Source organism: Crassostrea angulata, chromosome 3, assembly GCF_025612915.1.
Source record: "Crassostrea angulata isolate pt1a10 chromosome 3, ASM2561291v2, whole genome shotgun sequence".
NCBI lineage: Eukaryota > Metazoa > Mollusca > Bivalvia > Ostreida > Ostreidae > Magallana > Magallana angulata.
Genome location: NC_069113.1, coordinates 14,849,861 through 14,876,656, shown reverse-complemented (window position 1 = coordinate 14,876,656; position 26,796 = coordinate 14,849,861). Strand labels below are relative to the sequence as shown.

Genomic DNA, 26,796 nt, shown 5'->3' with positions numbered 1-26,796 from the left:
ACAGACCCAAGAAATTAATTTCCACCCTGGCAGAAAAAACTTAGGTGAAACACACAGGGACAGTCGATTTTCCCAATTTACTTTGGTATTTGCCCTAAAGCATGATATTAATAGATTTGTTTAACAGCTACCTGTTACAGGAATATATAATCCTGATTCGTATTGGACTATTAAAATGCTCTCGTCAGCCTAACAGTGTCAGGTTCTGTATTCTTTTCAAGTTAAATACAATGAATTTTTCCCCAGAAGGTAACAGTAACCCTACTACATTGGCTAGCTAAATGTATTTTGATATGCATGTTTTGTGCAGGTATTCAGCTACGTGTACATGTATTTTGATATACATGTACCTTTATTTTAATACCATGTTATCAGATAAATAGGTCAGTGAATTTGGTAAGAAAGTCTTGGAATGTGTAGATGAAGTGATAGTTGGCAGTAAAGCAAGGCCTGATAATCTGTGTAGCTCTTTGATATTGGAGACTCACCATAACTATCTATTGGCCAACTCAGTGCTGTTCTCCTGGTATCCTGAATATTTTTTGACTTTTTATTCTTTGAATGAAATGATTTTTTGTATAACCCATGTTTTTTACCTCGATCCTTTCCAAGGAGGTATTCATTTTTTTCATTTTTGACAGAATCGTTAGAATATGCTCAGATAGTATGTACATGTATATGTATACCCTTAACTCTTGCTATCTGTGACTGCATGAACTGTAGTTTCATAAAATTATTAATTTCCTATAAATTATTTTATAATGATATTCAATTCTGCAAGTATATTATATATAACTTAAACTTGAATGATGGATACAACTTGAAATCAGCATTAAGATTTTTCAGTAGGAAGATTGTATTGGAAACAAAAATATTACGAATGTCAGATATTTTAATTGTGAGTGGCTAGGTGACAGCTATCATATCTTCAACAGTTAACTTCCTTGAGCAAGCTAGTTGTCATTCTATTTATATACATGTACTTTCCTTTTCATACGAATAATCAACTGCTTTGCTAGCTAGGATATAAAAATCAAGGGATCCAAGGTTGCCCACGAATCTCACTGTTACACACCCAAGCTTATAATAATACTTAATTGTTAAACAAAATGTCTTGTACCATACTTTTCTATAATGAGAACTAAAACCAGACTCTCTTACAAGAAATATAAACAAACAAATACAAAAGCAAAATTTAGATTGTTAAACAGGAATGTTGTTGGGTATTTCACTGTTGGGGAGGTAATTCAGCTTGGAAGATCCGGGAATATGGTCGTAAGGGGAGGTGGGGACTGTAGGGGAAAGGATGTCTTTCATTTTATCGATAAGGGGGGAGGGTAAATGAAGGCCTCCCTGCTACTATTAATTTCTAAAATGAAAATAAAATGACTCAGCATTTTAGATAAAAAATTGTTTCTTCTTTCTCTTTGAAAGAGGAGTCTCGACCATGTTTGTGATATATAAGTAGCAATACCGGTACATTATTATAATGATTGCATTAATTTTTTAAGAGAACAGGACTTATGTCACACAAATAAATGTAAAATTAAAAACTTATGAAAAGAGATTTAATTTTCAATCATGAATTTATTGAAAAGGAAAAAGTTCAAAGTTGTTATGAAAATTTCAATTGTGCTGTCTTCAAATATTTATTTAAACATCAAAGCTAAGAAAATTTTGACATTTCTAAGGCAAAGATTTATTAACATATGGTAGGCAAAAGTATCTTGACACACGTTTTTGCACAATTACCTAAGTTCATATTTTGCTCCCCATTTGTCACAGCCAACGTATTAAGACCCTAGCTTGCTCAGTCTTAATTAGAGTTATCTCTCTTGTAGTAAGATTTGTTGGTTAATGGTCGTGCAAAGGAATTAGGATTTTGTTCCACGATCCAGCTGACCTTCCCTCTCAATCTTTTTCTTTAAAACCCTATGTGACAATATATGTTTTAGACCCAATCTGATTAAAATCAGATAATCAGATTGTTTTAGACCCATCCTTTATTGATCCAATCAATGTGTCAGTCATGTTATCTGTGTAAATTAAAGCATAACTTCTCTCAGTCCTGTTTTTGTATAAAAGCCGAACTCCTCTCAGTCCTGTTTTTGAAAGCATATAACTCTTTTCAAACCCCAGCCTACACAGAATTTCAAGCAACTTCAAAGCAGTGAGGAAATTCAAATTTTCTTTATTTTTCTGGGAATATTGCACCCCTTTGAACTTTCTACTACCAATTAACACAGTTTGTCAGGGCTATACTCCTCTGAAGACATTGTGTTGAATTTTATGCAGGTACATGTAATTTGGTTTTCTTAAATATTTTGCCACTTTCATTGGTTTTTGTGTGCAACTAACTTCTCTGAAAACTTGAGGAAACTTTGTAATTCCAATAAATTTAATTAAGACATAAAGTCGAGATATGCATATTTATTAAAAAAGTCTTATTAATTATTTTTTGAGAGTTGTACCCCTTTGAGTCTAATATATATAATTTTTTCATATACGACTAAGATTGTTGGTGCATCACATCTGAAACGGTACTGATTACATGGAATTTCAAGAAATATTGTTCTAGAAGTTCCATCATTAATGTATTAATACCACACTTTCTTTTAAATATTATGATGGTTCGTCTAAATTCATTTTTTTCTTCAAATTCTTAAAAATCAGGGTTGGTCAGTCTTGAAGAGTGACTTATCAAAAACAGTGACCTTTTGCTGTGTTTATTCATCCATGAACATGTGCGTATTAACCACTTATTGGTATGCCAATCTTGAGCCAATCTTGACAAAATTTTGTATTTAGTACCTGTGTATCTGTTGCAGATTAAGAGAATTCAAACATAAAATTCATGCTTTGGGACATTACAGCACCCCCATCCCTACCCAAGGGCTATACATACTGGGTAAAAATGGTAAAAAGTGATGCATGAAGGGCCTTCTTGTTACCTATAGTGACGGAGACCTATATTGCATGTGAAAGACTTCAAATGACTTTTGCTCAGCACAAAAATGGAACCACTTATAAGCAGTCAGTTTGGGTCTTTCACCTTCTAGAGCTTTTCTTGACGTATTACAACCTTTAGAACGAAGAGAGACCTCCATTTAGCCACGTACTCTTCTAATAGGAGACTCAGACTGTTTGACTTACATGTAATTGAACATCAATCATTTTTATGAGTGTAAATAACCCATGGTGGCTTTAACCTGTGTAAGATTGTGTAAAGCTAATGCTCAGATCACTCACAGATCAATTACCTATAGATTGAGTATATTTGATTTACCGGCATATTAATGATAAAAATATCAAGACTGAAGATGTTCGCGTAGACCACAAAAAACGTTTTTCATCCCAGCATTGTTATGTTGTTGTTGCTTTATGTAAATTTAATGGGCTGATTTATTAGGGTTTTCTTGCATGGGTAGCAGAGAGTTAAAAATGTCACTTGAATAAGTAAAACTTGGAATGATTATTTTCCCGTGAATAAGTCTTCAATCACTTCTCTCGTTAATGGTAAAAACTTAAAGGACAATTTCATCTAAAGTAACATCACAATGCTAATGTATGATAATCTGTTTCCAGCTCTCATTGTTGAATTTTATTGCCCACTTTATTCAACATGTATGTTTGGAAACATAAGTTTAAATTTGTTAAGGAAACATATGTTATAAAGTCAAAATCAAATCTAAGATGCAAATTCTTGACATACGGTATTTTGATCTTAAGATAATTTCTCAAAATTTTACTCGATATGTTACTGCGATTGACTCAGATTCATACCAACCAAGATTGTATGGTGTGAATTCCAGAGCCTTGGCAAGTTAAATTATTTAGATTCAAGAAATATTGTTGCATTTATCATGAATGCTACTTATGTAACATCAGCTACAACTAGTAGTACTAGGCTACAAGCTGACTCGAGTAAATCCCAATCTCGTCATGCAGTTTTAAACAATTTGTCTGCGTATATATACATGTACAGTAAAACATGCTTATAACAAAGTCCCAGGGACGAGCAATTTTACTTTGTTATAACTTAATTATAAGCGTAATTTGTTATATCTGTCAAATTTACAACATGAAATAAAGTCACGGGAATGAAAATCACTTCGCTGATAGGGTCAATTCGTTATAAACTTGTTAATTATAATTGATAAGCGTGTTTTGCTGTAATTGAAAATGAACTAATATTTGCTTAGTTTGATTGTCAAGATATAACATTTAACATACAATGTGTGAATAATGTCTCATCTTATTAAGATGTTGGCATAATTAATGTGTCAATGATGATTTTACAATCACTTGAAACTTGGTTACATATGAGCAGTGAAACTGCAGGGACTGACATCAGACTTTACAATACCGGTACATAGCTAAACCAAACATTGACCAAACAAATGGCTGTTTCATTTACGCATTGTACTGATCAAACATTGGATAATTTTCATACTTTAACTGACTTTATATAAACAATTTAAGTAAATGATTCAGAGAGATATGTAAAAAAATTAATAAACTGTAAGACCCACTTCAGCTGGTTTAGTGTATCTATTCTACAATGCTTGCTTTGTGTATAACCTTGATTCATACCAGTATGAGCCCCAAAGCGATCAATTAAGTAAAATCAAAACCATAATTATTGGGAAAGAAAATATTGGTTTTTGAGTTTTTTCAAATTTTATGTAGGAGGACCTAAGTAGAAGATAGATACATGTGTTGATTTCTTGCTGTTTATAACCTTAAATTTTGTGTGCATGTACATTGTATAAAGATTTTTTGTTCTATCTGATTGTATAGATAGATACTTAAATTTATACGTATGATAAACATGAAAATCAATACATGTAATATAATATGCGTAAGTCAAAAGGACTTTAAGTTTGTTTACCTACTGGTAGTTGTACAGTGATATTTGTTTGGTATGAAAGCTATATTGTTGATAATTCACAAAATGTACGTCATTCAATTTTAAGACTGTGATTTGCTCGAGCTGTTAAAAAAATAAAAACAAATTCTTGTGAGCTGGTTTGCACTTGGGCTGAAAATTTTGAGTTGCAACATTTGTGCAATGAACAAAGAACAATATTCAAATTCAAACTTACTTAACCCAAGACTTTATGAGTTTGAGAGAAACCACTTTGCATGCAATGTTGAACGTTGCATCAGCTGTATGAATATGATATACACTGCATGTAGAAATAAAGAAATTGATATATGATGTTTTTAACCTGGACAAATAAATTGAACCTGTTTAGCACAATTTTTTTTCTGTATCTGATTTTAAAATCTGAAAAAAAATTGGACTTGAATTACATTAATTCACATGAATTTTTGATAAGTGTCATAATATTTTTTTGGATCTGAAAATATATATACTTTTACAAAAGAAATTGGACAATGGAATTCCTTATCCTGAAGTGAGAAAAGGGTTTGTTTTTTAAAAAACCAAAAATAAAATCGTGTTTAGCATATAACCTAGCTGCAGTATATCAGTAAATTATCTGCAGGTCAGGATATAATGTAATTGATATTCTGTCAACAATGACAAAACAATAATAAATTCTGGAATATGATGAAGTTGAAAGTGAATTTATAAAGATTACTTTAAGACTATGTGATAATTAATCAACATGTTTAATTCTGACTTTTTTTATGCCCCCCTTTTGAAGAAGGGAGGGCATAATTGCTTTGCTGCTGTCTGTCAGTCGGTGGGTTCATCAACATTTCCATTCGTTTCTTTGCAGAGGTGGTAGGACTGAAATAAAATTTGGTATACAGTTTTATCATAATTAATAATATCTACATAAAATCCAATTTGGGGTTTGATCGACCAATTTTTTACAGAGTTATGCCCCTTGGACTTAGAAAACTTCCAGTTATTTGCAGTTTCCGTTCATTTTCTTCACAGATTATGCACATACCTGGTATTGAAATGAAATTTGGTATACAGGTTTATCCTAATGCACTGTAATATCTAGGTCACGTTTGATTTTGGATTCGATCAAGCAATTTTTGACAGACTTATGCCCCTTGGACTTAAAAAAAAAATTCTAATTATTTTTATTTTATAAGTGTTTCACAAACATAAGGGGAAACGAAGCAGAATATTACATCGGTGCCTGCCCACTGTCTTTTCACCCTCTATAAAAGACTTATCCCGAGCACTAATGATTAATGATTAAACTTTTACTCTGCATATGCCCTATAGCAATCAACCCACCCAGCTTTTTGTCAATAATTCATTTATCTGAAACTATTTTTCATCATTACTTTAAAGTCAGGCTCAAACATTATCTAAAATGTCTGAGTAGTAGGCGTGCTGACCTTGAACTAATTTTCTACACAAAAGGTCATTGAAAGATAAATGTGCATCCATTTTTTTTATCCAGGACTTAAATGTATTAAATTCTTTCCGTTTGGGTATACAGTGTAAGCTCTTTCTGACCCATACAGCAAGTGTCTGTGAGTAAAAGGTGTCAGTGAGTTTAAATGAAGTTTCTAGGTCAGAGGTGAAGGACATAGCATACTTCTGTATAAAATCTTTGTTCTGAGTATTTATCCTCTACATTTGGTCTCATCTGACTCATCCTTTACTCAAAGAGTGCCTGTATGTGAGACAAAGTGCAATTTTTATTATAAGTTTAAATGTCAAAGTCTCTGGCCCTTATGTGAGGATACTTTGTCTTTTTTGTAAAAACTGGTTTATCCAAATCAGTCAAAAGTGCCAGTATGTCACAAGGTGTGATTGCAATAATATTGTTCCTCTCCAAATACAGTGCAAAATTTATTATAATAAGTGTCCATTTCAACCCATTATTTTTTTTGGGGGGGGGGGGGTTTAAGCAGGGCCCTTTGAGATAATAAGTTGGTCGATCACCACTTTAAGAATATTTATACTCTAGCTCTCAAAGTTTGTAAATATTGATCTTAGCAGTTAATAAGTGTTGATATTAAGATCCAAATACATGTAGTTTATTAATATAAAGTTGTTAAAAGTTATAAAAAGCAATATTATATTTTATTACACTTTCATGTTAAATACTGAAATCTGATTGGTTAAGACACAGTTGACAATCCGTTCTATTATCCTCAGTGTTAGCAACACACATAGCAACGGGTAACACAACAAATTGTTACATGCCTGTAAATTATGCGCGTACGGTTCGGCGTAGAATTCACGTAATTTCTATATGAAAGCAGTAAAAAATTCTCTAATATTAGTATAATAAAATAAATAGTGCCTTTTTGGGAGGATAACAGTTGAAATTGACCCCTCAAAAACCATTGTCAACCTCCAATTTCGCGTCGGTTTACAATGGTTTCCTCGGGTTGTCAATTTCAACTGTTATCTTCCCAAACAGGAACTATTTATATAGTGTTATAGATAATTTTGATTATAGATAAATAGAGTTGTTAAAAGTAATACATGTACCTAGAACCTGGGTTAAATGCATCAATTGATTGAAAGTGGAGAATTTCGTGGTTTCAAACAAAACTGGATTAATTTTTATTTACAATGATATTTTGATCTTCAATACTCATATTTTTGCTTTCTTCTATATTTTTGGCTTGCGATTGTATGAATATTGATTAAAATTGCTAGCCTACGCTTTTCTTTTCCTAGAGATCCACAGTAGCCTGTGAGAGCTAATGTAGCGGTGATTTAGAATTTACCAGTACATTTTGTACTCTCACTGATATTTTGAAGCAAGTACAGTGTGTGGCTTTAAATAGAATAGTGCTCTGAAAAGTTGCCATAGGTACTCAAGATACTTGATAAAATCAATAGCAACTTTGCTATTTTGGGCAAAATTTAAAATGGATAACATTTTCTTTAAGCTTTCTGATCCTGATTTATCAAAGCATTAGATATTAAGCGTTTTGCCAATTCCACATCACGTGCATCCCATGTGCACTAAAAAGGATGTTTTAGTTGGTCGGCAGAGTGCATATATATAGATTTAAAAATAGCTATTGAGAAAACTGTCGGTAAACACAAATACTATTGTAACAGATAAGGACTAGTTTTAAAAAAAAAACTGTCTGCATTCATATAGTGAGAGCGACAGGTTTCTTTTTATCTAACAAGTGACCGATAGCTCAGGTTAGATTTTGTCACAAACTGGCAAATTTGCGTGACCCACAATAGCAGCTTTATATTTTGTTTCCTGGAGACGCCAGGAAGAGCTCTCTTAGGTTGGAGGTTAGATGGACGTATATTTACAGGGATTACAGTTATCAATATATGTACAAATCTGGATGTGTCGTCTTTGCCGGATAAATATACAAGGATATAAACCGATGGGTGAATTCAATGCTCGATAGACTTATAGTTATTTACCAGGCATATATTATAGAGACAACTAACTCTGTGATCGACAGATGACATTTACAGTGTCATTAACTCACTAACAGAACAGATGGCCAAGTTATTTGCTAGTACAATCTATCGACGTCCATCCCTGACATTCTGTGGTCTATATTCAGCCTGATTTTGTAGTTTGGACGAGATAGGTAGTGTCCGAGGCAGCCCTGGTTCCCTAACTCCTGTGTCTGAATGCTGTCTGCAGAGTCCTGACTGTCAATCAGAATACATCAGGTTGAGAAGAACCGGTATGAGTGGGTGAGTGTACACACTAAATGTGTCTGTCCAATGATGAATTACTGATAGAGAAAACAATAGCTGCTTGTTGAGTGGGGCTGATTGACCAACTGTTGTGTACAGAAATTGTTTACACTGTGCCAATGACTGCAGGCTAGCGATGATTCCACATGATCTCTGTTCACTTTTATATTACTTCACCACTGACCTTGGTGACTCCCACCTATGTACACCTCACTTACTCCCGAGGCTTTTAATGACTCCAGATCAGCCTTTCAACAACAGTGATATGTACCCCTGCTGAAGTTTAAGTGGGCTTTGTCAACTGTTGGATATTTTACAGTTTTATGGGACAATTTTTGTGCTGTTTATCATTTGGTCCCTGGATTATACAGACCTTATAAGAACCTGGCAAAGTCCAGGGTGTTTGTTTTTGTTCTGCTCTGTTTGAATCGGTGTATACATTTAATAGAAGATTTTCAAAGCTCTATGGCTCATTCAAGTGAAACGTTCATGGTCTAAATATATCCACCGGCATTTACTATGTAGAAGACAGTGGAGTACCCAGATCAGGTCAGAGCTTATACACGCAAGATGGAGCAAAGTGTTGAGGTTCAAACCTGCACTGATCCTCAGAATTGGGAGAACAGGGACTCTCATGATCGTATCACAGACCACAATGGACCTATACTACCTAATGGACAGTGTTCCAAAACAGACTGCAAAAAGCATGGAAAGGATGACAATGTGAGATTAACAAATGGAGAAAATGAGAAAGAGGCCTGTTCTTCTACTCCTCATATTGATGCCTCCCTGCCCAAACCAGAGGTCAGCAACCCAGTAGGAATCGAGACCTTTGACGGGAACGTTCAGTACCAGTTTGGTGAGCCTCCACCCTGTGAGTGCGATGAATGTATCCTTGAGAACGGAGATGAGATCAAGCCCCCTGTGAAAAAATTCAATAGGGTAAGTCCTGCGGGTTCAAATCATGTCCATTAATTTGCGTACCTGGTGAATATCTAATGGTCTTGAATATTTTGGATTATCAGAGGTATTATGGCAGTTTTCCAAACAAATTTTGGGGGGATATTTTATGATTTATATGACAATGAATAGTTTGGGGCCTTATTATAAATAGCTGCCAAATCGAAATCGCTGGCCCAAATCTTTTGCTATTTGTCTTAATTGGTGTATTTAAATGAGGACAGTTTGCTAGTTTTGTATGCTAATTGAGGTTTTTACTGAGCGTGTGTAGGAGGAGACACTTGTTGACATTTAAAGCATGCTTAAACACAAGGAAGAAATTGTAATTCTATGCATAATGCCAAGTTGCACATGATATAACCACTGCAATGTACGTATGCATGCACAGTTTAAAAAGCCTGCAGGATGTTCATTCTTCTTTGGTTTTACCTGAGGTTCGTACCTGTGTTGTTCAGGTAAACAGGTGATTAATTTACCTGTGTGATCATTTCACACTCCCCCACCACCAGCTCATTCCGCTGGCAATAAAGTAGGTCACATGAGATAAGAGACCATTAAAACTCAAAGCCCAGTCAGGTCAACTTTATTTAATGACAAACCACAAAGACCTGGGGTATTGAGGCAGAAACACAAATGTCTTAAGTGATGATCTAAGTCCCCACAGGGACAAAAATTAACCAGCAAAGCAGAAGAGAAAGGAACTAGTCAGGCAAGCAGACTATCAGTCCTCCCACAAGTTTCTATCATAAACTTCAATCAAATGCATGGAGAGATATCACTTTCAAGTCTATGTACTTTGGCAAGTCTGTACTCTTAACCATTTCCTGCCCATATCTTTCACGGTCTAGATGTGATACAGTGGCCGATTGGACCATGAATTTATTTATTCCTGGGAGGCCCAGTTTTATGGCAGAGTTATTTGTGCTGCATGTTTCTGTCCAGGCATGTTGTGGAAACCACATCATGGCACACACATTAGAATTGCAAACAATCTTTTCCATATCTGAGCTTAGACGTAGAATAATTTTTATGTCCTTTTACAATTTTAGCAGTGAAAAGATCAAAGTCCTACATGTAGCCTGGTTAGTTTTTGGTTGCCTTTGAAAGGGAAATAAAATGACAGTGTTCATCTACATATAAAGTTTCAACATGTTTATATGTATCATGAATGGCCAAAAATAAAACCTATTTAAACCCAGTGTCTCAGTCCAAACATCAGACAATACCCATGTTGAATATAATACATGTATAATGAAGGAATGTTAGGATGAAATTGATTGTCTTAGTGCAATAAAGGACCTAAATTGATGTCTATAAGGTTAAGGGCTTAAAAATGTCCAGAGAATTTGGAGTTTAAGTCGGTACATGAGGCACCACTTGGTGGTTGCTTTATAACCACTAACTGTAAGGACAGACAAGGTTGTGCAATAGAAGCATTGCATGTGTATAAAGCAAACATTTATTGTTTAGTGGCAATGTACTGGAATGTTATTTTATTTATTTTCATTTGAAGCTATCGGGAGCTGAAGGGGTGAGTTATTGATGGTCTATTGTATAAACAACTATGCATTAAATCTGTTTTCATTATATGCCAATGGTTGTACATAGTTTGGCACTTATGATGATGTACAGAAAACAGCAGCTTCCTGTGTACCCTGAGCAGCTAGCAATTATTCCTGCACTCTACCATTGATTGCTTCTAATGTAGTTAGTACAAGGAACCTAAGTACCTGCAGCTGTTATTTCTAACTCTACATATAACACTTTCACTTTCTTCAATCAGCCCAGTTATTAATCAGTGGTCATGGGAGTCCTATTATAGACATGTATATCTCTCTGTGTGCAGACTGTCTCTCCTGTGGGGTGAAGTTAAAAAGCTCACTCTGAGATATTTCATTGTGATTAAAGTAAGGCTGAGGGTTCAAAATTTTATCTCAGGAATTGTAAAGATATCCTTGGTGTCCCTCGATCTGCACGCTGGTATAATTTATTAGTTTCTGGGTGTGGTAAAGGGGATTTAAATGATATTTGTGATTTATGTTTCATCTTTGTTGACGTTGTCTCATACAGTATGCATTAACAAATTGTTCTACTGAAAATGAAAATCCTGAAGATTTTAGTCTTCCTTGAAGATTAATTAACATTTCTAGTGACATTTGAAAAGTGAGTTAATGAACATACCAGCAGGTACCTCAAACTCATGTAGCAATTGTGAAGGAATTAAATTTTTATGCTTATTTGATCATGTGGATGAAATTTTATAGCTTGTTGAAAAAATGAATTGAGTCTTAAACCTCTATTTAAGCACTTGCATTTGCACTTCTATATTCGTGTACTCCAATCATGCACTATGTCAAAAAAATTTAGTAATTAAAAGATTTATTTTGTACTAATACATGTAGTAGCTTTCCCATACATATATGGTACACACCTAGTTGAATCAATTTCTGTGTAAAGAAATATGACAAATACAGTTGTTTTTATCAATCATTTACTGTGGAATATGTTACATCACAATTTTTATTTATGATTAATTGCTATTAAAGTATCATTTTTTAAATGGCTTTGTTTTTCAAAGCAGGTGATATGATAAATTTTAATCAGATTTTTTTTTTTGTATTTTCCTGGAAACAGATACATGTATAATTCAAAATTGGAATTTATGATTATGATATATGATGGACTGATTTTGAAATATAGAATTTCCTAACTCCATTAATATTATACAGCATGGTTTTAATTTAAACCCGATCTGGTATTGATGGTATCGTTCTGAATTTGCAATTTGTTGAAAATGATTTACTAAAGGTGAATGATGATCTTTTTAAATGCAGAGAGAGCCATTAACTAAATGCAGAGAGCAAACAATTTAAGTAAACACAGTCATAGGGAAAGTGGAAGGTTTCAGAGACTGTAAAATTATAACAGTCTGGTCAACCTCAGTATTTCAATCGATAAATGAGTTTTCCATATGCTGTAACAGTCAGAATATAGGAGATCTCTGTTAGGGCTGGGGTATTTTTTATCAGATTCCAATATTAAATTAATAATAAATGTTGTTTTGACTCTAAAAAATTGTACAGCAATTGTTAATTAAAGTAAAGCATGTAATAGCTTAGGGTATAATTGTACCACTGTTCTCACGAATCAAATGCACAGACAACTGTTTAATTACAGTGCATCATTGAAAGTAAAGAAATCATTTCTTCTTAAAATTTTAAGAAAATGTTCAAAAACAGTACAGAAAACATCTACTCGAGTCTTTAATTATTATCTACTGATGATATTAATGATTTTAAAACATATGCATTTTTGTTTCAATTTAATTTACACCAAAGGGTAGATAACTCTAAGTAACTGCCCAAAAAATACTGCCATGAAATAAGAGTCTGTAAATTGCTTTGCAGCGAGTCATTATTAGTTTGAAACCATTTATTTTTTATTTGATGTATTTTTTTCTTTCACATTGATATCTCAAAATGCCCCATTCTTAATAATAAGCCCTGACTTCTACATGTATGAATTAATACAGATTAGATTTGGGAATAAATTCAGTAGATACAGAATTTTACCAACAACATCGGGCGGTTTACATTTTATAAACTAGCTGCAAGACACAAATCTGCGAAATTGTGAAATGATCTAGATCCGGCATCAAAATATAAGCATTCTAAACTGCTTTTGAATGCACTATTTAGCTTTTTAAATGACAACTTAATTCTAGTACATGTAGTTATAATTAGATAAATTTTGTGTTGTTAATTCAATGATGACTTTCTTTTATACTTTTGCTGTTAACTTTGGGTGGATTATTTTTTGATGGAATAAAAGTATATAAAGCTACATTGAGAGCCGCTTAAAGATCTCCAAAAACTTGCTAATGCACAATCGGTTATTTATTTTTTCTGCAATACTGAGCTACCTTCATTTTACCAACATTAAGCATCAAAGAAAGCATTTTATTATTTACATTAATTCTGTAGCTGTGTATTCCTTATAATTCAATTTTAGATTATCAAATACAGAAAATATTGTCGTCATAAAAAGGAATAAATTGTACAAAATTTATGCAAAACGTCATATGGATTTAATTAAGAAATAAACAACAATTTTAAAAAGTTCACCGGGATATGAAGTTGGTTGGTCACATGATCAAATCATGTGAAGCCAGAAGGGCTTCTCAGTAGATTTGATCACATACCAACCAACTTCATATCCCCGTGAACTTTTTAAAATTGCTGTTTATTACTTATATTTACATTTGAAAAAGACAAATCGTTCAGAACTGTTGTTATTACCGAGATTTTATGTTTGACGTCACAAAAAAGTTCATACAGAATTTAACATTTTCGCTTTTCGATAGGTTTATATAAGGAAAATTAATGTATTTGCAAATGTAAATATTAATTTATGTGAGCCAATGTGACAGCAGCATAAAGGTTTTAACAAGTGTAAACTTTTTCATTTAATCAATAGAATAGTGCATTACAAACGTCATATGTTAAATTATTCACAGTTGTTAATAGATATTTAAAATTTGTTTTTAAAAGCTTTTAATATGAAGACATGTACCATAATGTATATATAGCTTCTCAGATTTATTAATTAATGTGTGACACAAATGTACGGTAATATTACATTTTATAGCCAATTTTTTTTTTAGAGTAAATGAATGACAAGTTATGGTCAAGATCTAGTAAATGAAAGGTGCTTACAGGTTTCTAAAATATTAGATATAAATTGTTTCAATGATATGCTTCATAACAATAGCTTTGTTTAGTAGGCTGTACTGGGGCAAAATGTTTTGTTAAACGCAATGAAAATCATGTCTTAAATTGTCATTTGTAATTAAATATGAAGGAAATTAAAGTACAAATTTTGGAGTTTTGTCCATTTTTAACCAATAATATCTAGAATGGCTGAAGTCTCTCCAAAAACAAAATTAAACATGCTCTTGCACCTCCTCTTCAAAATAATGTCAAATTAAATAAATTAAGGTATCTGGATTGCTTTTCCCATGTTAAACATATTATGTAAAGAATTTGTTTAATTTTCTACATATTCATTTAAAGCCATAAAGTATATATATGGGAAAAATATTCTTCAAATCAATTATGACGTCATAATGGTTCTAGCACTGAAAAGACACTCTGGAATCATTTACTAGATCTTGGCCTCAAAAGAATTAGGTTATTGAATAAAACTGAAAGACAATACTTATAGTATTTATATAATATTCTGTTTCTCCGAGCAACAGACTTAAGTAAATTAGGGCTCTTTTTTATTTTCCCCTTTGCATGTATTAATCACCTAGCTATGTTTTCTCATTGTGATAATGTCATAGGAATCATTAGCTCATTTTTACGTAATCTTAGTTTACAAAAATGAAATAAAGACAGCGGTGGACTTACCTGTTTTGCAGCACAAAATGATACAGTTTGGTGAAATTTTACTGAACAGCAATTTTTTCATTAACTTTATTCATTGAATTATCTACCAACAAAAAATCTCACCTTTAACTAAATCAAATTGCTCTGCAAAAGAGCATACTGTACTAAACATGAGATTATTTAAAAGATATGATATACAGAATCATAATGCAAGGAAATGAGAAGAATGTCGGCCATTCTTCCTTAAATGCAAAGAGTAATGAAATACTTTCAGTACAAGTGTCAAAATTTGCATCAAATTTAAATTTACAATTAAGGAATGCATTCTTGTTTAAAAAAAAAGAAAGAAAGAAGTTGTTGATCATGTGGTATGAATATTAATAGAGCAGACTTTAAGGGGCTACAGTCGATTTGACGTAGATGTAGTACCTGGTAATTAATTTTACACAGCCGTAACTTAGATTTATAGCTGACCACAATGATCTTTCTTTAGGAACTTAATTTTTAAAGACATTCAAAAAAAAAATTTACACCTAGTAAATATATTTTTTTAATACTTTTTTTTGATTCCATGGCCTGTAACAATATTTGTTGGGTCACCATTCTTGTAGTGATCTCTTGGAGAAGGCTTATAAAATCCTCTCATATTCTATAAGTTGGAATTGGTGTCAACCTCTAATAGATGTACCATATGGCCTCAATTTCTCCATTCATTAAACTGAGCCTCATTTAAGTTCATAAAATCGGCTTATTTAATTGGCTCATGCAGCTGACAAAGTAATATTATTAACTTTGGTTTGATAATGTCCAATCCTCAGCAATTATGAGAAAGTACTAAGTATATGGATTGATATTTGGTCTACAACCCTGTTATAAACATATAACATAGATTCTTAACTATGTTTCGATGCCTCACCTGCTCATCAACACTTCATGTTCAAAGGTAGGAGGGATTAAGGATCTGCAGCTACAATATAAGACTAACAGAAATAAGTTGGTTTGCTTTATTATTAATGTTGATTGTATCTAATTACATAGGAAAGTTTCGCTCCACTGTTCAGACAGTTTGACTGGACTTTAACATTATATAATCCAGATCTTAGAATCTTTGCCGTTAAGTCCTATAACTGTCAGGCTATTACTATTAGAGAACCAAGTACATGTCTAAGATATGAGACAGTGTGTATTCACTTTTCATGTTAATGGCATCTTGTATAGAAGAAAAAAAAGGTAGAAGCAAGTCCTAAGAAATATTGCCATTACACGGTATATGAGTTTGTGACAGCTGTCTAGCGTTGATGAGCGATATTTTTGATTGGTGACAGCCAGGGTTGTTGTATTAGACTGCTTAATGAGGTGTAGGAGGAACATAGAGGCCTAGAGTGTGAATATTGTAGTCTCGATTCGCACGGCGACGGAGGACTGTTTATAATCCCAGCTCTCTCTCGGAAAACACACGGTTCTGTTGGAGCCCCGCAGTGTGACTGAGATTGGGGAACAGTGTGTTGGTCAAGATTAGCTAATCTGCTTCTGTGACTGTGAGGTCAGTTTGATCAATGACATCATGGAAGTGATGTCAACATCTTTGTGTCAGCTTCCTGGGACTAAATGTAGGGTACAGGGGGAATTCATTCTGGTCAGAAATGAGGATTTATTTAGTGTTGAACCTAAGGTAAGTCAATCAGAGCTTAATGAAATTAAACCACCTTAATCATTTCCCTGTTGTTTGATGAAAAACGGGTGTTACTGTATTCTCAAATTAGATTTAAACTCTTTTTATTGTACACAAATGGCCATCTGTTAACTGGTGTATTACACATATACATTAATGAATACAATGCCCAGAAGTCCATATATGTGAGAACTAGAAAAATATTCAAATGTATGCAAATTTGAAGTTAAGTGATTTGATGATCAAAGACAACCTGACAGTGTGTTGGAGGGGTTACATTTCTGTGTGGAATATTTATATCAATTTGTACTTCTTCTCTCTCGTTCATATTAATGACTGCAATATTCAGTATTACAACCAGGTTCTTTGACAGACAATGGGACATGTAAGAGCTAGTCTATAAAGGGGTAAAATAATTGTGTCAGATTTATAAAACGCAATTTATTACATCCAGTACTTATTGTTGTGATAACGGTATGGCTTTGTATTCATTTCTAATCCTCGTCAGGGTGTTTGTACATTCCTTAATGAATTGTTTTCAGATCTTGGTGGTGGTGGTGGAAGGGGGAGGGGGGTGTTGATATGTTGTTCAGATTATGAAGTCTTACATAAGGTGAATATATGATAATAGAATAGATGTTAGTGGAGTCTCCCAGCCATTAGCTTCAATTAATGGAGGAGAAATGTGTTTCACTGGTGGATCACTTAGATGTTGTTCAGATGGAGGCGGTGTCCAGTTTCTGTAGTTTGGTTTTGTTGGTGTCAGTGTCCCTGCTAGTCTACGGCTTGTACTTTATGATCCAATTAAAGAAGGTCAGTCATCAAATGTTGCTGTTAATGTATAGGGGGTTGCTTTGATTTTGAAGGATCTTATATTGTACATTGTGTCTTAGCTAATATTTAGTATGTGACCACACAATTTCATATTCGTACTCTTTTGAATGAGATGAATTTTATGAAATTTGATATTGAGATATATTTTTGCAAAATTCATGCATTCAGAATATCAGTATTAAACTATTTTGTTTTACATTAATTCTGTTGGAACTTTCAGTTCAAAGCAATTTATTATTGAGGTAAAGGAAGAAGTCTCAATAGACCTGGAATTTGTTAATTTTTATTTTATAAAGATATGACAAGTTCAAGTAGACCTTGCAAATATTAATTAATTACTGAAGATGCGCTATTCTTGAATGATAATAATTTTCTTGAGAAAATGGATGGAACAGCTGAGTACCAACCATTTAGTGTTCTCAAGTACTGGTAAGGTCACAACCCATTTACTCGGTTGCTATGACAGCTAGCACACATGCCTATAAAGAGTTTTGCATATTATATTGCCAATAGTGAAATCATGATGGCTGTCTGGTCATGCCAAGCAATGAATCACAGATGAATGTGAAAACAAAGGAGAAATTTTCTTTTCTTTTGAAAGATAAAACTTGCATGAATTCAAGTTTGAGAGCATAATAATGACTTATATTAAAGATAACTCACAGATACTATATGACTTCACTACTCTAGATAAAAAATAGTGTACATGTTGCATTTACGGTATTTAATCTGCATAGAATTCAAAGGTTTCCATGGAAAATCCTTATGTGTTTATCATCAGGTTAAACATGACTCGAATGTAAACACCTTTAGTTTAAAGTCGTCATTATCACCCCAGTCGATAACATCTCATTTAAGTAAGCAGATTAGTGGAATAACAAAAGGATTTACTGACATTTTTAAATTAAGATGGTTGAATTAGATTTAAGATGGTTGAATTAGATTTAAGATGGTTGAATTAGATTTAAGGTGGTTGAATTTGATTATTTTTTATGGATAATGGTTGAGTTTAACCACTTTCATTATTGAAGATATATATCTCAAAGTTATTAAATACATATTTTTGAAGCTTTCAATATGTCATTCAGGTGACTTATCGCTATCAATTTTCATCTGTTGTTGTTCATTTTCATGAGTGTCAATTGAAGTACCATGAACTTTGTATTTTTTAAGACACGTAATTGCCAAATATCTTATATAAGTGAGTTAAATGAGTTTTTTAAGGCCATCAAGACAATATTCTTAGAAAGAAAAATCAATTTCATTACCTGATTTCATCATATTACTACAATACATTTAGAAGATAAATATCAGCAAATTCGATCAATGAAGCCGGTTAATTTCTTTTACGCCTGTAGTTACTGTATTAAGTTTCACTATATACTTGATGCAACTGTTAATTATATCTGATACTATATCAATTTTCATGGCACAGGTACGAAAAATCCGACAATCAGATTTTAGGTGCAAGCATCGGTGGCTGCAGTTTTATATCAATGTTATTATCAAGGAGTTTGCTTTCTTTTAGCAAAAACATGTACATGCGGGGGAGGATATGATGTTCAATGTACAAAATTACAAATGGGGGACTCAATTCCCTGCCGATTGTACATTACATGTATGTACATTTGGGGGAGCTAATGGGTCATAAACTGTACCGGTACATATTTATGGGAGAGAGTCACTGACTCAAACACTGGATACGGTACTTGGGTAGTGGAGTCAATATTGCTATATATGTACATGTGAGGAGGGGCAGGCATTGATGGCAATGCATAAACAAGAAGTCTATGGGGAGCAATTTGATGAAATAAGTGTGAATATACTGACCTTCCTTTTTTCTTTTTGCAGCAAAGTTCATGGAAAAAGATCAGAAACATTGTTCACTGGTCACCCTTTATTCAACAATTCAAGAAAAACAGGTATCCTTGGATACAGTTAGCTGGCCACCAAGGTAAGAATTACCTACCATATTGTATCCCTACCTGTATCCATTTGTTTTGATTTGAAACTTGAAATAAGTTTTGGGAAGATCATTTCTTGATTTCTGATTGTAAAAATTTGATTTTTCAGGAAATTTCCAGGCAGGAGAGCCTGGGGCTGTGTTGAAAAAATATGATTCTCGAGAACAGAAAGCGTTTGATAAATTGATGAAAGATGTGCTCCGTTCCTATGTACCAGAATACAGAGGGGATGTGCTAAAGAACAATGAGAGTATCCTTTTGTGTTTAAGCCATTGTTTAAAGCTCTGGACACCCTAATGAAAATAGTATACAATTATTATATGCTTAATTAAAGTCACATCAAAATGATTGTCTTGAGGTAGAGGATGAGGCCTCAGGGAAACTGTTTTCAGAGACCAAAGGCCAAGGACAATGATTTTCCAAGGTTTCTTCCTTACCTAAGGGCAATAGTTTGACTGTATTCCTAGTAAGCATGCCATAATTGTTTTATTACCATTCCCTGGTGATTAAAATCAGTTAAAAATACGTAAATTTAGTTTAGATCAATTTATAGAGTAAGTAAGGCATATGACTAAGAATGTACATTATGGTGATTCTTAGTCTATTTTAAACTTCATAATATTATCATAACATTTGATTTATTTACATTATTGTCAGGACTGCTGTTCTGCTATAAGTCATAAAGTAATTGTTTAGTTGAAATGCCAGACATTGCGTCACATGGAAATTAACAGCTACTGATTTGACCTGATTTGATTTGAATTTTAGAAAGTAAACAACAGTTCAACTCACCTACTGTACTACCAATCAGGACAAGGTGTTTCGTCATTCCTGCACAATACCATCTTTTTAACACCCCCCCCCCCCCCCTTGCAAATAATGTTCGGGGGGGTATATTGGAATCACCTTGTCCGTCCCTCTGTCTCTCTGTGCAATTGTGTCTGGTCCATATCTTTCTTTTATTTTCCAGCAATTTGTTTTTGTCAATGGATGCAGCTATTAATAGGGCTAATTCTACAGTAAGACTGTCAATGATTTGTAAAGGCTTGCTTCCTTATCTAGAATTAGAATATTTACAGCTACAGGACCTACTGTGCGAGTTTGACTCGCCTTGTGTCATGGACATAAAAATGGGAACTAGAACTTACCTAGAGGAGGAGCTAGAGAAAGCTCGAGAAAAACCCAAGCTCAGGAAGGTAAGAGTGAGCTCAGGTTTTATCAGAAAGACCTATACCATGCTGCAAGTACTGACTTGTAGAGTATTACCATACTCCCATCAAAAATGTGCACAGTATTGTTATCTCTATAAACCAGGGTTGGTGGTAAGGACATGTGTGTTTCTGTAGAGCTCCGATAAAGCGAGATCTTGGAGACCTCTGGATTAATTACTGCTCCATATTTGTAAATTGCAATATCCGTATAGCGAAACTGAAAGATACCATAGTTTTTGCAAATTTGCAACATACCAGTACATATTTTCTTGACCATTAAACAAACAGACCTGTTTTAGAAACCTTAAATTATTGGATTGTATACTAAAGGATTGAAGTAAATGCATGTACTTACATTTTTCCGCAAGCTCCTACGTACAACACAATTGTTGTAATCTTTGATATATCCTTAATTTCGCAATATCCATAATTGTCTTAGAAGAGTTTTTCTCTCTTACTATTTGAGTATTTGATTTTTAACACTGTTTGCAGATTTCCATTAAACAAAATTGAAACACAATAACTTAAAGTCAACCTTAAGGAGGCCAATTTGGGTTTTTTTGCGGAAAAACTACAATAGCATAACTCTTTATTTTTTAACCATATGTAATTTAAACCAACTCTAGTTTATTTGCGAAGGTTTATGAAAATCGACCGTCTGGTTCTTTTTAGGGACCATCTCAAAATAGAGGTACATTTACTATAGGAATATATAGGAAACTGTCATTTTCCGCACATCAAAGCTGTTTTAAAAAATACTACAATAGCTTTTTTTCTCAAATTGTTATATATGATTAGTAATATCATTTCCTACCTTATATGTAAAAAAAACAAAATTCTACCGTCTGGTTTTTAGTGGGGACCATCTCAAAATATTAAAATGCACCAAATTTTGCTATATATTTGGATCATCACAAATGATGATTGGTATAATGGATTCATTCCAAAAATGAGGAAAATGTCCTCGAGGATAGCATCATTCTGTATATAAAATTTCAACGGCGTTCAATTTTTACTTTTTCTTTTATGTTATTTCTTATAACGTACTCCTACAAAGCTTCATTTTATCATAACGTCATAAAAGCACAATGGCAATGCCCTCCTACCGCACAACGTAAAAATCGTGTTAAAAATTAAAAATTCCTTTAAAAATCTAAATATTTTTATCTGAATTTTGTTTATTGTGTTCGATTTTATAAATGATATCGAAAAAAATTCATAAGAAGTATAAATCAACTGTATTATATTAGAATGCGCAAAAACATGCGCAATGCAAACTTAAGTCGGCCTCCTTAAATTAAATTGAGAAAATATCCTTTCATTTCATTATACTGCCCGATTGCTTTATTACCAACTCTTTTCATCTTATAATTTTAGTATTAAAGCAATATATATATATATATATATATATATATATATATATATATATATATATATATATATATATATATATATATATATATATGCTGAAACTAAAGCAGAGATTTATCTGTTTATTTCTAGGACATGTACCAAAAAATGATCGAAGTGGACCCCTCAGCCCCTACAGAGGAGGAGAATGCCCAGGGAGCAATAATCAAACCCCGCTACATGCAGTGGAGAGACGAGATGTCTTCCTCCACACATCTCGGTTTCAGAATTGAGGGAATCAAGGTAACCCGCATTATAATAACTGACAGAGTTTTGAAAATTAAAAAAGAGATAATTAAAAGATGTTGATGGAATTAGAGTTCATATTTATGAGTGTTTACAAAGATAAATTAATAATGATATTTTTCAAAATGTGGAACCCTAAAGTAAATAAAATTTTCTGTAGCTATATTTTGATGTTGGTAATATTTTCTACAAGGAAGTGTACTGTGGTATATTTATCTCATGATTTTAGTTTGAAGAAAAAAAAAACAAGCCTTATATAAAGGAGAATTTTAAGGACTTGCTAAATAAGATTAACACTTAACAAAAAATATCAGCATACATGTACTTAGCAGATTTAAGAAATGAAAAAAAAACATCAGAGACATAAATGTCATCTCAACATTTATCTCCTTTAGAAAATGGATGGTGCTTCCAGTAAAAACTTTAAAAAAACCAAAACTCCAGAGGAGGTGAAGGAAGCATTGAAGCATTTTGTGGGAACTGATCCCGAGGTCTATGTAAGTGTTGGGCATGTCCTACTTCCTAGAAAACAAAATCATCAAGTCCTTTCTGCAGGCTTCTAAGTGAAAAGCAACAGTTGTTATACACGTTCTTTTCAATTATTCTGAACAAGCAGACAAAAAAGAAAGTTTATCAGATATTTACATGTTTAATGCAGACAGTGTACACAAAAACTCTACCAATAATAATCTTTAAGCAACTTAAACATTTCTCTGTAAAGAAGGTCTGTGGTTGTCCTTGACAAAAAGATTGTATCTTGAAATAAATGTAGAGCTCAAATGTAAAGAGTAAATATACCAGACCGATAGCCTGAATTGATAATAACACATTAATATGTTTGTTTTTACAGTCTAGATACATTAAGCGACTAAAAGCCATTCGTGTCACGCAGGAATCATCCGAGTTCTTCAGTGCACATGAGGTCAGTAAAGTGTTGGGGTATTTTTTTTTTTAATTTGTTGCTTCCATCATCCATGAATACCAAATTATCGCTGGATTAATTTGCATATTATATTACATCAATGATAATGCAGTGTGATTTCCCTTTTTTCCAGATTATTGGCAGCTCTCTTTTGTTTGTGCATGATAAGTCAAAGCAGGCCAGTGTGTGGATGATTGACTTTGGAAAGACAAACCCTCTCCCAGATCATGTTAAGGTCAATCACCGCAACCTCTGGGTCGAGGGCAATCACGAGGATGGGTACTTGTTCGGATTGGACAATCTGATTTCCATACTGGAGACAATAGAACAGGAACTCCTCAGTGTAGCAGAGAGAGAAAACAGTAACATTCCATGTGAATAGAATCATCAGCTCTGCTGCCAAAAGTGTTGTGAAATAAAACCCCACTCCTCCCCCACCCCTTAAATCTCAAGGGTCCCTCCCCGGGGAGGGGCTCTGTGTCTGGCTGCACAGGGCCCCACCCCAGCCAGTGTGCTCAGGGTCTGAGGTCCTGTGTTTAGATGTAGTATAGGGCATACCTGAATTTACTCTAGAATTAATCCTCAAACATATGAAAAGATTGAAGGTATGTGGAGCTGTGTGATGCATGACTGGCCAAGCTCTGGTGTCAAAGCAATGACAATTGAACGATGATTGGAACAGCGAGGGATTCAACACAAACAAAAAGTCAAACTCACAAATTAACTCCTCAACTTGGACATTTTCTCAGTTATGCATGGGTGTGAGATAATAAGATTATAATCATGTATTGTTTTACATGTGCAAAAGATGGTTTCATCTGATGTAGAAAAAATATACATTTACTGCTTCTCTGTAATCTGTATATTACCCACACATGGTCTTTGGTTCTGCTCCAATGAAACATTGTCTGGATATCTGATTTTAAATGCAATGATGTACATTTTCCCTCCAATTTAGAATTCCTTTTCTTGTGACAGGTAAATCCTTATTTCATTTCCACACTTATGTTTGTAAGTAATATAATGCCAAGGTATGTCAATGTATTGTTTTTTTTATGTTAAGAAATCAAGAAATCAAGATCTTCCAAAGCAGAGCAGCTGTATATCCAAGTTAATGGTATTATTATATTGTACTTAACAATTCTGATTGGTTCCTTGATCTGTGGCCCTCGTCAGCCAGACCACGCGAGATGATATGTATCATATAACATGTATAGATCTGTGAATTTTTTTTTTTTCATTATTCTATTATGTATTATAACATGTATTGTTACCATGTAGCCAGCATACATAACCAGTCTTGGACAGGTTTGTTAATTATGGAAACTGTTGATCAGAGTGTATCGTGTAATCTTGTGGGTGTTTTTTTTTTTCTCTATCTCAAAACAAAGTTTTATTGTGCAACTATCTGAAATAAGAAATTTCATGATAAGTTTTGTTATTACGTCAAAGTACTTACATGTATATGATAAAGAAATATTTGATTTAAAGCCAATTGGCCATGCCTTTACTTGCCATATTGGTATAATAAAATCAGTCCACATATATTATTGTACACACGTATATTTTAAAAAAAAGGTTCATTTTGAATGTGTATATGAAAGTCAAATCATGTCTCAGTTATACAGGGGATGGTATAGCCTCTGACCTAACCTCTGGCCCCTCTTTTTTATTGGAGGCTTGTGGACGACACTGGGCAGTGGAAAAAGGTGTCTGTCACATGGCAACAGCAAAGTGCAATATTTGTAGAGTGCTTACCCCTCTTCCCCCAGAGGGGACTTCTTTACAATCTACATTGTATATATACATGTACAAGGTTTCTGTGTCAATTTCAAGAATGTAGACAGTGATAATGAAATCTACGCTATTTGTGCTGATTTTTGTTTTCATTAAAATTGACATTTTCTAACATAAGGAGATATTTCTTCAGTGTGATGTAATGAAAAGTGAGTGGGGTGTTTCTGGGTCTTTCCTTGTTCTGTTTTATTGAATAACTAAAAATCTAGCTATAAAGTTTAACATGTCAAGCAGGTGTCGATTTCTTGGGAAGAGTGGATGACCTTTGTATATATATACTGAAATGTCAAATTCATGTCAGCATGATAAATTTTCATGTTATATTCTGCTTCTATGATGTTTTCTACAAAATTCCGAAAACTTTGAGTTTGAAATATTTGAATAAAGTTCATATAATTTCTTGTGCATTGTATTCAATATACATGTATCATTACAGGTATCTGAATTTGAGGAAAGGAGTATTTTATTTTTATGTAATCACATAACCCAAGGATATACAAACTGAATATAAGTATTATATTTACAATTACGAACTTCAAGTATGATTCCCTCTATTTCCTACGGAAACTTATTTAATTCATAGCTCTATGGAAACAACCAGACTGAACGAGTGAATTTAACTTACATTTTACAATCAGTTTATTAATTTGTTAAAAGAAAGAAGTAAATATAAACAATAAAATGCTTTCTTTGATGCTTCATGATTTATGAAGGTAGCTACATGTATCATTGCAGAAAAAAATTACATAACCCGCTAATATTTTTTCTGCAATGTCGCCACCTTCACATCCCGCATGAATCACAAATGAAATCATTTTACTGTTTAAATATTAACATTTACTGAGTATTTTATCCTCTGTTGTGATTTATAGCGTTATAGATACTGACAGGGCTGAAATCCACACCGTCCAATTCTAACCAGTTAAACTACATATAAAAATCAAAGTACCGAAGAACTGACGGGAGTTGATTTATCGATGTTTATTTATTTTAAATCAATGCTATATTATTTTGCATAACAAGTACGAGTAGTTTTTAATCTGTATTTGAATTACGCACATTTTTATAATATGAATTTTCGGACTTTTTCGACGCAAGAATGTTGGAAAAAAAAACATATGAATCATGTCAAGTATTATTTAAAGATAGAATCAATTCAACCAAACTATGTATCAGTGATAGAAATATTCCTGGAAAATTTATGGATCCTAGCAATATTGAACTCTAGTCTCGTTCAACCAAACGCTCGGCTATCGCCGTTAATCTCCGACAAGCAAGAAAGACTCTCTGCTTGTCGGAGATTTACGGAGACAGCCGAGTGTCGAGTTGAACGAACTATATCAAACTCTGGCGTAAGAATACATACGACTACAAACAATATCTTAAATGTTCGAACCATTTAAAGAGAGTGACTAAAATGGGTAGCGAAAACCGGGCCGGGCCGGGATTTTCGAAACTGAAAACCGGGTTTTGTTGATTTCTTACAAAATACTCATGTGTTTTGTACGAAATTTGCAGGACAACTTTAAAACATCTTTTTTTGTCTTCGCTGAAATTTTTATTATCACAAAATGAGTTTTTCAATATTTATTACCGATTCTCATTTTTCAGGTGACTAAAATGGGTAGCGAACCCGGGTTACACATTTTGGCAATATTAAGAGAATTACATTGATTTTTTGGTAAATTATTGTGTTTAATCATTGCTATTTTAGTTTAAACACTTAGATAATCCAACAATTCCGTCAAAAAATATCATTTA

General features: G+C 33.3%; 1 protein-coding gene across 3 annotated transcripts; it reads left to right on the top strand.

Moving 5' to 3' along the window:
- The first annotated feature begins 8,060 nt into the window (after nucleotides 1-8,060).
- On the top strand, nucleotides 8,061-25,436 carry LOC128175766 (inositol-trisphosphate 3-kinase B-like). Of its 3 annotated transcripts, XM_052841603.1 has the most exons (9): nucleotides 8,061-9,571; nucleotides 11,103-11,120; nucleotides 19,337-19,439; nucleotides 19,559-19,699; nucleotides 20,518-20,645; nucleotides 22,164-22,313; nucleotides 22,712-22,813; nucleotides 23,167-23,238; nucleotides 23,372-25,436. In XM_052841603.1, the coding sequence occupies exons 1-9, from the start codon at nucleotides 9,200-9,202 to the stop codon at nucleotides 23,618-23,620; spliced, it is 1,335 nt and encodes a 444-aa protein (XP_052697563.1). In that variant the 5' UTR covers nucleotides 8,061-9,199; the 3' UTR covers nucleotides 23,621-25,436. The 3 variants fall into 3 exon arrangements, with proteins under 3 accessions (XP_052697563.1, XP_052697564.1, XP_052697565.1); XM_052841604.1 differs by lacking the exon at nucleotides 11,103-11,120 and having other exon boundaries at nucleotides 8,064-9,571; XM_052841605.1 differs by lacking the exons at nucleotides 8,061-9,571; nucleotides 11,103-11,120 and adding an exon at nucleotides 17,294-17,464.
- The last annotated feature ends 1,360 nt before the right edge of the window (nucleotides 25,437-26,796 follow it).

What these genes read in the sequence shown, in the direction of transcription:
- LOC128175766 (XM_052841603.1), top strand. Translation starts at nt 9,200, where the DNA reads ATGGAGCAAAGTGTTGAGGTTCAAACCTGCACTGATCCTCAGAATTGG. An exon ending in ACAGTTAGCTGGCCACCAAG is followed by an intron (nt 19,440 to 19,558) that starts GTAAGAATTACC and finishes TTGATTTTTCAG; the next exon opens with GAAATTTCCAGGCAGGAGAG. An exon ending in TGTGCTAAAGAACAATGAGA is followed by an intron (nt 19,700 to 20,517) that starts GTATCCTTTTGT and finishes ATCTAGAATTAG; the next exon opens with AATATTTACAGCTACAGGAC.